This window comes from Ciona robusta, chromosome 7 (assembly GCF_009617815.1).
Source record: "Ciona robusta chromosome 7, ASM961781v2".
Lineage (NCBI taxonomy): Eukaryota > Metazoa > Chordata > Ascidiacea > Phlebobranchia > Cionidae > Ciona > Ciona robusta.
Window position 1 is genome coordinate 5798327 of NC_143241.1, and position 14253 is coordinate 5812579.

At 35.8% G+C, this 14253-nt stretch overlaps 1 protein-coding gene across 4 annotated transcripts in view; it reads left to right on the forward strand.

Moving 5' to 3' along the window:
* The window catches only part of LOC149734151 (focal adhesion kinase 1-like), a 70352-nt gene that overhangs the window by 42768 nt on the left and 13331 nt on the right, over window positions 1-14253 (forward strand). For all 4 annotated transcript variants that reach the window (XM_089880622.1, XM_089880623.1, XM_089880625.1 and 1 more), the window contains 4 exons: window positions 192-292; window positions 547-636; window positions 961-1105; window positions 2124-2183. In XM_089880622.1, coding sequence (XP_089736748.1) covers window positions 192-292; window positions 547-636; window positions 961-1105; window positions 2124-2183 — 396 coding nt within the window. The remainder of the gene's footprint in view (window positions 1-191; window positions 293-546; window positions 637-960; window positions 1106-2123; window positions 2184-14253) is intronic.

Consider the following 14253-nt stretch of genomic DNA (forward strand, 5'->3'; position numbering starts at 1 on the left):
AAACAGCAACTTTAATGTGAAATTCTGCTCTTATTCAGCATGGATTTCTCGAATTACTAAAATATAAAATCAACATTTTGCCACATTTGTACACTTTTTCAAACCAGCGCTTCCTGAATTTTTGTGGGGCCTTTTAAAACCATTCTGTTTAGGAAATAATTCTTAAACCTAATTAAAACATTCTTTTACAGAGACATCGCAGCCAGAAATATTCTTGTAGCGCAGCCAGACTGCATTAAATTAGGCGACTTCGGTCTTTCCCGATACATGGAAGACCAGAACTATTATACAGGTTTTTATTAAATCTACCTACTGTACAAAACGCTACCTAAAAACGGATGTTTGATTCAAATCTGATTTTGTCGCCTACCTTACAAAAACGACAGACTAACATATGAACTTTTTCTGGCTTAAATCCTGTGTCCGGTGTCCTGCAGGACCTTACCCACGTGGAATGACAATTTATGTTTTCTTTTTTTATTTAGTAGAAATTCCTATTTCACGCTAAATACGCATTCGCTAAATTTGTATAAATTTTTCACACAGCATCAAAAGGTAAACTTCCAATCAAGTGGATGGCACCCGAATCTATCAACTTTCGAAGATTTACAACCGCAACTGATGTGTGGATGTTCGGTAAGCTTTATACAACACTCAATTAATGTGGCTTTATTTACTAAAAAAAAATGTCACCATCTATACCCAATTCTAGTTTCTAAAATACCTAAAAAAATGAATTTGATGTTTTTCGTTGGTATGTTCCCTTAAAACATAGCATTTTAGTAAATAAAGGCAACACAAACAATCAATTTTCTCTTACACTCTAGCAAATTAACATTCAAACTTTTTGATTTTTATGAGCTTTTTTTCTAGGTTTTCTTACCATCGCTTATCTAATGTTTATTGACCAACTCGAGGACATCACATTTTTTCTAAGCTAAATTTATTTTATATTTTTAGCGGTATGTTGTTGGGAAATCCTTATGATGGGAGTCAAGCCTTTCCAGGGGGTAAAAAATAATGACGTCATTGGAAAAATAGAAGCCGGGGAACGATTGGCGATGCCTTCGAATTGCCAACCAGCGTTATATGACCTAATGCTAAGGTGAGATATATTGTAATGCTATTTTCCCATCTTCCCCTACCCTGCTATATACATGTGAAAGTAATTCCAGGGCAATTGTTTTTCGTTAGCTTAAATTAAAGGACCGATGCATTATCTGCCATATGGCGAGACATCATCCGGGTTTACCGTTAAGTGTCTTGTCCAAGGGCACATACGCCCACAATGATAACTACAGATAAAACTGTTTCGTTAGGTCTTGTCAGTTAGTATTGCCAAAAAAATGAAAATGTTTAAATAGATTTTTTTGTAACAAACAATCTACAGTAGTTTGGATATCAGACTGTGAAAATGTTCTTTACAAAACATAATAATCTGATCAGTTTTATATCCAATTTGCTTACATTGTCAGACATGTCCCAACCACGTAGTCAAATCCATACTGAAGTAAAACGTTAAATGCTAAACTCGTTTTTTAATTGTTTACGCCTATATTACAACAGTGCATTTGATATTCCGGAATACCCGGTCATAAATCATAAGGTTACGAAACACTCACGTCGTTTTGCCATTAATAATGTCTCAATAAATGTAATTGCTTTTCATGAAATGACGTAATCAGCTATATTGAATTTGTAATATTGACTGACTGCCAAGTTCTGCTAGTGAATTTTTATAAATGTCTGTAATCAATATAATGTAAATGTAAATATTTCCTAATTAAAACTACCGTTCTAGGATTCGAACCCAACCCCTTAAGTTCTCATACACATTTGTATAGGGGGGAATATGGGACACATTTAACACATAATATCCAAATATTCTGGTCGTGTTTTAAACAATTAACAACGGTCTAGAGTCGCCAGAATGCGGTTTTATAAATAATTTTTAAATATTTTTTGTTTACAGCCAAATGGGACGAGAAAATAGAATGAAAAGGTTTCCCATCTTCCCCACTATATATCAATTCCGTTGTAGATCGTGAAATCTCATTCGCGTCGTTTTTAATATATTTTCGGCAACTCAAGCCATACTAAATACGTGTTTATGCTATCTACAGATGCTGGTCATACGATCCTGGATTCAGGCCACTGTTTGAGGAGATTCAGCATGAGTTATGGTGAGTACTATTAATTAAAATAGAGATAGGATGAACTTACTGAAAATATGATAATATGAAAGTAAATGTAATGAATATCCCATGGTAAAATTTGACCATTTAAAAACACTATAAGATTATAGGGCTTCTCATTATATGCAATTGCGCTAGCTCGCGTTTTGGTGCATGGCTTTTGATTATGCACTTCTACATACAATTCAAACAGACAAACGATATGTCACATTAAAGTATAAATATAGTGACAAAATTACCAATGCGTTACATTGGAACTTCCGTATGTGAAATCATAACTATATGAATGTTTGTCAACTTGTTGTGCAATGTTGTTACGTGCATTGTAAGTGACTTATGCTTCAAAATAGGTCGTTTAGTCACAGCTATACTACAGCTTAAGCATTTTGTGTTTTGTATTTCCGCCTTGTTTACCTGTAATGTTGTTCATGCGTTTCCGTGTTTGGTTATTTGTCAGTTAGGGCAGCGTAACAGTATGTTGGTAATGTTTTTCGTCAACAAAATGTATAGTAGGGTGGGGGGAGATCGGACACCTTTTCGTTCTATTTTTCCACCAGTTTGTTAGTAAGCAAAGAACATTCAAAGAATTATAAAACTGTTTCCTTACGATTCCCATAGACTGTTGTTATTTATTTAAAACACGATCAGGATATTTTTATATTTAGAGCTGAATGAATGAATGAATGAATGAATGAATGAATGAATGAATGAATGAATGAATGAATGAATGAATGTAACTTACTTTATCCTCGCGTGGCCGGAAAACGACAGTCGTTATCACACGGGTTTAACACCTCGTGCCAGCTTACGAGTTACCATGTATGTTACTTTGTGGGTAATTATTTTTTTTTGATTTTTTTTTTTTCATGTATTTCTGATAATTTAGACAACCCATTAGTAACCACTGGGTTGGAGCAATTGCCGTTAATGTCTTGCCCAAGGACACATACGCCCACAATGGTAGCAGCATCGAGCCTTGAACCCAGCTAAAGGTGTCCTATCTTCCCCACCCTACCATATAAGGTATAAGTTTAGGTTTTCTGGGAGTTTAAGAATAAATACACCTTTTCTGTCGTACGCAAAAGTATCGCGCAAATGGCTTTAAAACGTAAACGCTATGACGCTTACTAAATCGGCGAAAACATCATGGTTTAGTTTCGACGTAAAAATCAAATATGGCTAAGTACTGGGAAGTCACGCTGTGAGGTTTGCATTTATAAAATGTCGAAGCATTTCTAGTTATATACGATTAGTTGCTGTCGTTTTGTCAAAAGTATTCTAGAAACTTAGAGAGGCATTTACGTAGTTAGTCATGTACGTAGGCTAAACGTACATCCTCGTTTTGCGTTGTCAATATTATATTAACTTTTTAGCCCTTGCGTTACAATAATATTTTGATGTAGACGCATGTTATTGGCAAAACAAATCGCACTACCAGTTGTTAAAAAGGTTAATTTGGTTATTATAGAAAGGTTTCTATATTAGAAATGTATTGCTTTGGTATTAATCAATAAAGTTGTAACACCCAGTTTTGTAATCATTGCAGTTTAAAATGCGCATTTTATACAGCAGTTGTTCGTGTAGAAAATTACTGCCGATGTAGTGTGGATTTAAATTAAGTTTTAGATAAAGTTTTTTTAGTAAAAAAGAAACGCTTTTTGTTAAAAAACTTTATTTGTTTTTAAACATGCTTAAATCTAAACGCGCAAGTTGGGTAATGAATGCAAGAACACGTTTTAATAGGCAATAGCAATGTTTACTATATTACGAATCAGGCAGAATCGTAAAGTTGAAGACGCGTGAGGCTGTATATGGTAGCATGCATCTTCGTGCCGTTTCCATAGCTGTGCGAAATGATTTGATGCGATCAATTTGTATACCCGGTACAGCCAATCAACTTCAAGTACATCCTGTTCGCCATGGCAACCGTTCTATCGTTTCGCGCCAAAACAGCTAAAGGATGGGAACCGGTTGTGTACTTCGTACAATGATTGCCCGTAGTGAAGTTTATGGTGGCTCGATTGCACGCAATTGTAGCACGATCAGTATTGAATTAGGTTGGGCTTTTAAAGCAACGCATTTGTGTGCGAATGTTTCATAAACAGATATATGATAGATTTATATATGTTTAGTATTATGTTTAAATGTATATATGATGGTGTAATGTTTATAATTGCACGCAGTATATAGTAAAGATTAGAATTGAGTAATGTTGAAGTTGTGGGCAAATATGCGTTAGGAATATTTAGGAACAGATTCATGATATTGTATTTTTAAAGGGATTATTAAACTTTGTATAAAGTTTATTTTGATCCAGTTACTTTGTATAGGCAGTTTTTCGCTCATTCACGTTGTTTTTAGCTTAGTATACTTAAAACTGGATCAAAATAAAGTTGAACACGGTGGAAGTATTAAATTCAAAACACCTGGATATTAATATAGTTGCGGTTAGATTACAGACGTTCATTTCAACAGTGGCTGTGGAATAGGCAATAAATCAGCCATTCATACGCGAACATCCGGCTGTTAATGTCGCTTGGAAGACAACTTAACGACTAAACCTACTTCCCTTTTTACTTCAAAGCCAAGTTCGTTCCTTATTGTCGTTAAAACCTTAATCTAGGCCGCCTGTGCGATTTTACTCCCGTTTTTTTTTTGCTTGGTGCCTCTTAAAATAGGTTGACGGGCGCTATGAAGTCTTATCTATAAGCAGGTTTGAAATTTTGCCCAAACAATCTTTTTCAGTCCATTTTTTACCATTTAACAATATAGAATTGTGGACAAGATGAATACCAAGTACACAGTATCCCAATATGTCATAATCGTGTTTTTAACAATTAACAACTCTGAAAATTATTCCTTGGCAAGCTAATAGGTTATGTGATTTGCTGCTACTGTAACAAACATAAAACATAAAACGCGAGAAAGACTGTTTCGCTTTATTTTTAAAACGGTTCGCCCAAAAGCGCTGAGGTCCAACCCACACGGAAACGGATTTGTGTACGGTTAAGTAGGTGGCAGGGATGTATGCTTATAAGGTTTCTATCGCACGCTTTGTCGGCATTTCAACTAAGAAATATGATATCTATGATCAGAGGCGTGTATGATTGCCTGCTAATTTGAGGTGTTTGAAATGTTAAAACAAGAGACATTCAAAAGGCAGTGTAAAAACAAGTGTTTTTTAAGTAGATCATGTTAGGACTTTTTGCATAGAGATGCTATTGCATGAATGTATTTGCAGGTTTTATTTACTATCAGCAATTTAGATAATTTTACGAAAATAAACTCACTTTTAAGGGTTATAGTGGAAAAATCAATATAGTAGGTTGGAGTAAGATGGATACCGTTAGCACGTAATTTTCCGTATTTCTTAATCGTGTTTTACAATTACCAACGAGGCGTGACGATACAGTTGTATAATTCTGTAAATTATCTTTGTTTACTACCAAATAAAACGATAAGAAAGATTGAAAACATGGACTTACCCCTACCTATACCACCTAATGTAGTGGGGTGGGGAAGATGGGGCACTTTTTCATTCTATTTTCTCGTTTCCTTTGGTAGTAAACAAAGAACATTCAAAGAATTATAAAACCGTATCTTTAGTATCCTTACGACTCCCATAGACCGTTGTTAATTGTTTAAAAGACGATCAGGATATTGGATATTATGTGCTAAAGGTGTCCCATCTTCTCCCATAGTACTATTGTCCAATACCATCTTTAATATTTGGAACATATCGTCGCTGTTAATAAGACAAAGCTATCTATTGTTTAAATGCGGAAACGAACAATATCATTCTCTGTTTGCAAGCGGGTTCATCTGTGACCGCCGGAATTCCCATGATAGTTAATATGTAACTGGGGCGTTAATTTACCCAGCTACAGATAACGCTTAAAGTTCGTACTCTTCAGGTACCTCTTAATTGGCGTGTAGTTTGGAAAAAAAGATAGTTTATGGTCCGTTTGTAAGAATAGAGAATAAAAAATAAAAGTTTTTTTCTGTAGTTCTAAATGAAATAGAATTTGTTTAAGATGCAGTTTTTATTGAGTAGCAATATTTCTCTGGTTGCGTACAGTTTGCAATTACGGTTATTGCCCTTAAACCATACAGGTGGAGCATTTGTATTTTTGGTACATATGGCCCAGTTTAATTGTGGTATTGATTATACGTAGTTTCAATAGTCCTTTAAAAGCCCTTACAGTTAAGGATATGTAAACTGGAGAGTTGTTATATAATCGCTGTTTATATTGGCATGATCCCTACTTCAGTCTTTCCTTTAATATACAATTGTTTGTGTATATTCAACGTGTGCTTATCCTGTATAGTATCTATTTTATCAGGTTTTAAAAACGTTTTGAACAGTTGTATTTCCTTTTCGTTGTTTTGATTGACTTTTGGGACATACATATCCTTTCGAACGTAACGAAACGTATTTTTTTTAATCATAATTCAATGTTTTGGTTTACTTTTGGTGAAATAATTATCAGGGTAAAACACAACTGTGGCGACAGCCGTATTTTAGTTGTTACTTTATGCCTGGCTAGGTTACAGTTTCTATATACCGTGCCTAATGATATATCGCAGACCTGTAAATCAGTGTTCAAAACTGCTTGGCACTCTTCCAAATATCAAACGTTACCGCCCGTGTCGCCTATGACGTCACAATCGACGTACATTCTCAGACCATTGTGACTCACGCTGGTCTCGCATTGTTCGCTCATAATGCCGTTTCCGTGCGAATTTAAAAGTAAACAAACACGGATCTCGCTTTGAAAATTACTTTTTATCGGCAATTCGGAAGAGCTAAAGTGCTTCTTAACATCGCTGTTGGAAAGCGTCGTAAGGAGCAACTTGAAATGGCCTTGGCGACCGCTTTTTCACTTCAAATGCCGCCTATGTAAACGGTGGTTATTTTTGCGACGTGCTGTCTTTGGCTCAACATAGCGTCCTAAGCGAACCAGTGAAAAAGTTAACCCTTATCTTCCGCTACTTCTGTTCTTGCCTGTAACCGCGGACAGTTCGGCTCGAAATCTCTTTGATCTCAAGCGGTGCTTTCGACAATTGTTGGGTTAGAGCGTCTTACTCCCGGAGCCGCTATTTCCTTATCTTTACGTTTACGTAACGTACCCCTTGTATTTTATGGCTACAATATACCAAGTACGTTCGAAAGGAATTCGAATAACTCTTTGAAGTCGGACCGTGTGCTGTAAAACCGCTATCAGTGTTATAAATACGCCTACAAAAAAAACTCGAGGCGATTGTCCCAACTCTTACAGTGTATTTGTATTATACCGTTGGCAGTACATAAACATAATTTTGATTCCCAACAGCACAATAAAATAAAGCGTCAAATCATTAGCCTATTGTAAATTGTTTTAAAACACGATCAGGATGTTTTGATATTAGGTGCTAAAGGTCCCCCCCCCAACCCTATTATATAAACTAAGTTAAATTTTAATAAAGCGCATAGCACGAATGCCCATATTTTAGCATTGCATGCAACCGGCATTACTGCTCGGCTAATTCTTACTCCTAGTACAATCCAAAGCATTGTAATGTCCGGCAAGAATCATTAGCTTAAGCTGTCTTTAAACTGGGATTAAATATCCGACCTATGACTTTAAACATGAAGTATTTCCACCAATAGCATACATTGTAAGGTGTAATCAATATTTCGAGTGCAAAAATAACTACATAGTGTCCCCGAAAAGGCGAAAAGGGTGTTTCATGCTCATTTTATCCTGAACTGGTAACACTGCAGATTAAAACGTGAAAGTGTGATTTTCTCCAATGAATAATTTCGAACATCGCATTAATTCTCTTTGAGTTTTTGTTCAGTGTTATTAAAGCCATACAAAAATGTTGTTGCCCCTCTTGAAGCAAAAGAAACACAGTTTAACGTTTTCCGATATACGTAACTGAATAAACAAACTGTTGTGCTAATAAAGCAATAGCAAAAAAGTTTACAAAAGAAAGCAGCATTGGGTGTACAATGCGACAAAACTTAATGTAAGCTATTCATTTGTATTGATATAATAGATAATCCTACTAAAACTGTCGTCACTTTGACACGTGTCTATTTATTTCTTTCGAAACTGAACACGATCTGGGCAGCGAAGTGTTTTATAAACAACAGGCACGACCTGTTAAAGTTTTATTGAACGATTGGCAAGTTTTTTGTGTAAACACCGCTCTCTTGTTAACATTTCCGAGCGCCGAAATTCAATACTTTGCCACGAAAGAGAGCGGTTTGGAATAATGGTCGTAATGTTGTAATACCTGCTGTTTTCCTTTATGTTCAATCTGAATAGACTTATGAATTGAAATGTATGGACATGTTAAAACTACACAGCCTATTGTACAGCAGTTTGGGTTCAAAATTAGCGACTGTTTTACTGTCATGATCTGTCATATTATGTCAGCGCACAGCTTAATAAAGGCGCTAGATAAGTGATCAGTAAGGCTGATCCGTAATGATTTGTATAACCAATGAAAACAGATTTGCTATTTACATCCATTCGTGCTGGCATTAAAAGTCAGCTTGAGTTACTTATGTCAAAACAATATACTCTTTGTTTCTTATTATTTGGTGGTAATTTGTAAAACCAATCCACGCACGAATGACGTCATAACTCAACCTTGAAAAACCTCGAATGACGAATTAGGCGCGTCACCAAATTTTAACAACTCTCGTGACACCTTGATTTGAGAAGTGGACATTTAATCGGTTTCCCAGTTAGCCCCATCCGTGTTATTTAAACGACTTCTAGTGTATGTATTTCCTGTTTCATAGTCACGAATCCAATGTGTTTTGTTTTATTTACACCTTATGTGATGTTATGTCACACGAACTACACGTATATATAGCATTTACCGTAAAAACGATTTGTGTGTGTTTTTAAACCGCACCCCACGCGCCCAGTTAAGTGCGTTTTCTTGTTTAGGTAACCACTGCTGCTCTAATCTACAATAATAACTGTAATTTGTTACACTCATTTACGTTAGCCTAATTTCAATCTAGCAAAACTATATTCTGAATTTCGTGAATACTACTTTAAAGAAAAACAGCCATAGAGTAAAATATTCTAGCTGTTGTTTACCTACGTTTATTAGTCAGCATAGACAGCAAGATTTTATCAAATTTTCGCCACATAGAAATGACAAAAATTGTTTGGGACGGATGAACTATACTTATACATCCTTTCGTAGCTTTTACCATATAAGCCCTTGATTTTTGCCGGCCTGTGCTCATTTGTCTTCGTATAACCCACCTGTGTTAACGGTTGAATGCCACTATCTTGTGCATATTAGGCGCTGAGATGCGTATCGGCAGCAGAGGAAAACATTGCGGGAATACCTGGGTTTTGGTCGCTTACCAAAAAGTCACGGAAAATGTCGCCAAGCCACATTCGATATTTCCGTTGTCAAAAACACCGTGTTTTTCTTACCTTTTGGTTAAAGAGGTTTATTACATTATTTAACATGAGAATCGTTTGTTACAGTAATTGAATAATAAATAGACATTTTTATGAAAAATAATGATAGTAGCTCCTAAAGTTTTGATAAGCAATTATACCTATAGGCTCTAAATACTTTTAAAATGTCAAATACACGATTTCGTTGAAATGAATGTATGAATGTAACCATACGTTAAGTTAACTGAAAGCATTCGCTCTCTGAAATCGGTGGTGTACCACTCGCCGAAAAAGGGACTTGCGCCCGTACCGCGTATCGTCCTGATCAGTTACAAGAAGTTGAGTAGACAGTAGTCGGTCGCTGTGAGAGAGACATGCGCCCACGTTGTAGCCTTCGTGATGAAGTGAAAAGGCCTTTCAACTGCAAGTAGACAACGAGACAGGCTTGCGTTTTATGTTCAAGACATTTAAGAAGTGTGAGAGTTTTGTATGAAAACGTTTATACATATTCAAGCATATATTAAGACTTCAGCGGCCTTTTCAGACAGTAAAGCTGTATTTTTGAAGGTAATTGGAAAATAATACAGCACGTTCTATGTAAACAGACTGATATAGTTTTCCTCTTGTAGCGGGACATTTATTAAACGCTGCAGAGCACTTCTGTCAAGTATCTTAAAAAAACGTTTAAAATAAATTATTGGCCCGGTCCGACCTTGAACCCAGTAAAACGACCGCAAACCCTTAACTAACTTGTTTACAACAACGTACTATGTTTATACAACGGCGTAATCAGTCGCTGGCGTGAACGGCGCCGGTTAACCCCTTGCTGTATGTCGGCCAAGGAGCGTTAAGACTTCTATCATTAAACTTAATGTATCTTCCAGTTTTCCATCTTTCCACAGCTATATATCGTTGACAGGGCTAGCTTATTTACAGTCGAGCTGCTTCTGTTTGCCTAGCACTTTAGGGTTTTGTTTACCGGCTTTGTAAAGTTGTTTACCAGCAACCGCAGGCTTTAAGACTAGCTTTTGTTATTTTGTTAATAGCTCACACTCGTATTATTTTGTAATTTGATAAAAATAGAAAAGTTAGTCACACTCATAGGTTGTGTCTTCATTTTCTCTTTAATTTCGTAGAAAATTGATGATTTTGGTTAAAGGTGATTTTCTCCTATTTTCTGTCAACTGCAAAATTACCTGTACCACCTTGATTTAATTTTTACTTCAGGCGATATTCATGTTTTTCTTTCTCCTTTAACAAGTACCTGCAATTTAAATGCCCATTTGTAATTGACTTAACATTTCAATATATCTTATGCTATATCCAACTTTCAAAGCGCAGCCGACTTTATTATCCTAATTTAGCAGATAGCTTAAAATCTGTCAGCAGTAATTTCTAACAATTCGCAAATTGATGTCTGTCATCGCTTTGTTGCCTCTGTGACGTCACTATCCACGGGTAACCAATCATCAGTCATAGTTAATACAACGTCACTGCTCTGATAATCGGCGATTGTTACGCGCTGTAACTTAATCCTTAGCCATTACCTGCACTGATAATGGTGCTGTAGTCACCTAATTAAAGTGTTAAGTTACGATCGAAACTGAATATGTTTCACAGATTAGTTCTGCTACCAGATAACACCCATTGTTGCTATAGTTCCTTTAACAATAGCCACTGGACTCGTGCTGTTTTGTATACACAGTCTTGTGTTGAATTATTGGGCAAGTTTCAAATCGTTTTGCTTTGACATGAAAGTAGTACATAAATGAATGTTTACATTAGTAAAGTTTTGTGTTCATTTTAACTGCTTCGGAATTCCAAAGTACCCAGTTCTTTGTTACCACAAAGTTGGATAGTACTGTGGGGTAAGATGGGATACCTTTGGTACAAAATATTTCCTAATCAAACTTTTAACAATAAACAACTCTCTTTTAGAGACATGAGGATACCATTAAATAATTCTTTGTTTTTTTTTTGTTTGCCACCAAATAGAACATAAACGAGAATAAAAGCATATACCATCTTACGCCAAACAAAAACAGTCATTTGGCTGCATTTTTTTGATAAATAGTGCGTAAAGGCCTTTGGTAAAAGGTTCAAACTTATACGGTAAAGATAAAGTACAAATACAGTTCAAAGTTAATCACGTTTTAGACCCAATGGAGTTTTTGCTGCCCTGACGTTACTGTCTCCCATGACTTGGACGCTAACTTGGCACGAAACGAATCCAACAATAATAAAGCCATTTAACGGGTTGACCCGCGTTTTGGTGCAACGCAAATAACATTCAGTTTTCCGAGAAACCCATCGCTATTCGTGAATTTCTTTAATTATTTAAAGAAATCTGGAATCACAGTTTTTGACACGAGACCGCGAATCCGTGCAGGTCATTATACACAGAATAATGAAACAAAAACGCGTCAGCTCAATTTAATTAAATAAAAAATCCGCTCCAGAGCAAGCGAGGTAATTTTCATGCTGTATAATTTCCAAATCAATTCAAACAGACCATAATTTAAGCCGGAGACGCTTTTAATTTAGACCTAAACCGCAGCGCCTGGTTACTGAACGGGCAATTTCACTCCCTAAAACCCCCTTTTTAATTAAAGATTTTCGCACACGTAACAGCTTATATAAGTTCATACACAATAGGCAAAATTGGCCTAATCCAAGACAATAATTTCTTAAACCAACAAATCAAAATAAAGAAAATAAACAGCAGTTTTCATTTAAATTTATCATATTTGGTCAATATTAATATACAGCTATTGATATAGCTGTAAACTGTTACTGTAATTTTCTACAATGGAAAATGCCTACACCACATACATATTCGTATACTAACTTAAATACATGCATATGACTATATGGGGTAGGACGGGACACCTTTAGCACATATTAATATCCTGATCGTGTTTTAAACAATTAACAACGGTCTATGACAGTCGTGCGGATATGGTTGTATAATTCTTTGAATGTTCTTTGATTACTACTAAATGAGACGAGAAAATAGAATGAAAAAGTATCCCATCTTCCCCACCCCACTATATATCGAGTGCAATATTTAAATTAGAATGTTTGCAAAGTGTGAAGCTGTTAATATTCCTGATTGCCGATGCAAGACTGCTCGTTGCAACTTATTTTAACAGGCCTAGAAATTCCACCGATTTCAATATACAGTTCGTGCTTTGGATCATATCCATATGGTTTCATAACCTCATGCTGTATGTGCTGTGGTTATTCTTGTCTGGTTATATTAGCTAGAAATTTTGGAGTATGAACATTACCATGTAAGGTTTAGTGAAATTATGTAAGTGTTATGGTAACAACTCTGCCCTCTGGTATAAATCGCAGGCGTATCTTGCCGTAGGATCTAATTCTAACCCATATAGTATAGAATAACCCTGATACTCTATATTGGAAAATGTTTGCAGTTTTGGGCGTTTTGCACTTGGATTTACTGCTGGGTTGCAGTTCGTGGAGAAAAGTTATTTTTAGTTCAATTAATTCGTTGATTGGACTTGCAAATTAATCAAATCGTCGTGTTGGTGTATCGTGCCCGTTGAATATGCCACATGATTCAAGTTATTAATGATGTAATTGTATCGACTAGTTACAGAAATAGACATTTCAATTCAATTTTAATACATGCCTATTTTCAGAAAGAGCTACATGAAACTTGTTTGTTGGCCATATAGTTTCAGAAATGAACGAGTTTCTTTAAAGTTTTCATGTTGACCATGTATTAATCAAGCAATAATTAAATATATGACCTTTGCCTACAATATTAGGAAGGTGTATTTAGTTGAATTAGTGAGGTGTATTTACCAAGTAATCAAATTCGATTCTTAGTTTGTTCTGCGATGAATTCGAGACTAATGCAATATCTTCCGCCCTCTAGTTCAAATAGACTTGTAAGTTAAGATTTATTCAATGATGTAATCCGACTCCTAACTATGTAAAAATCATCTTGTTTTACGAACCAGTACAGTATCCTTAACCTTCCCACCCGTAAGCGTTGCCAGAGCCATGGGAAACTAAGTAGAAACATTTCCCAAGCTTGTAGAGCTCTAAAAAGTTACCATGCTCTCCCGTTTGTGTTTGTTTACTTTTCCTTTTCTTTCAAGCAGAGAGCCTGACTAACTCCTGTAGGTAATACCCGGTTACTTACCCTGCCTATCCTAGTAGGCGTTCTTCTTTTCCGGTGTGTAGACTAGTTCGTCTGTTTCGTCGCCTTAGAGTTAGGTCGTTTATAGTTCCGATCACTTTTATCTGCGAGACTCGCGTGTTAGCTTTGTAAAAATACTATGTTTCAGCAGTCGCAGCAAAGAAAGGCCAGTTTCCTTTAGTTTCAAGCACTTTTTTCTTTGCAATTTACATGCTTAAACCTTTGTTAAGATATAATGTTGTGGACCTTGTGGTAGTTGCAATTTAAAAAAACACAGTTTTCTGTACAGTTGTTGTAACAAAACAGAAAATCTTGGATTTGGGTTATAGTTATTATTCGTTTTTACGTAGAAACTAGTCTCTGAAATCTGCCTTGGCGTGGTGCGACGTAATATTTGTACAGAATTTTGCGATTGTGGGTATAGTTCATTTGTTAAAGCAGGATATGGAGTTGAACTTTGAATTTTGCG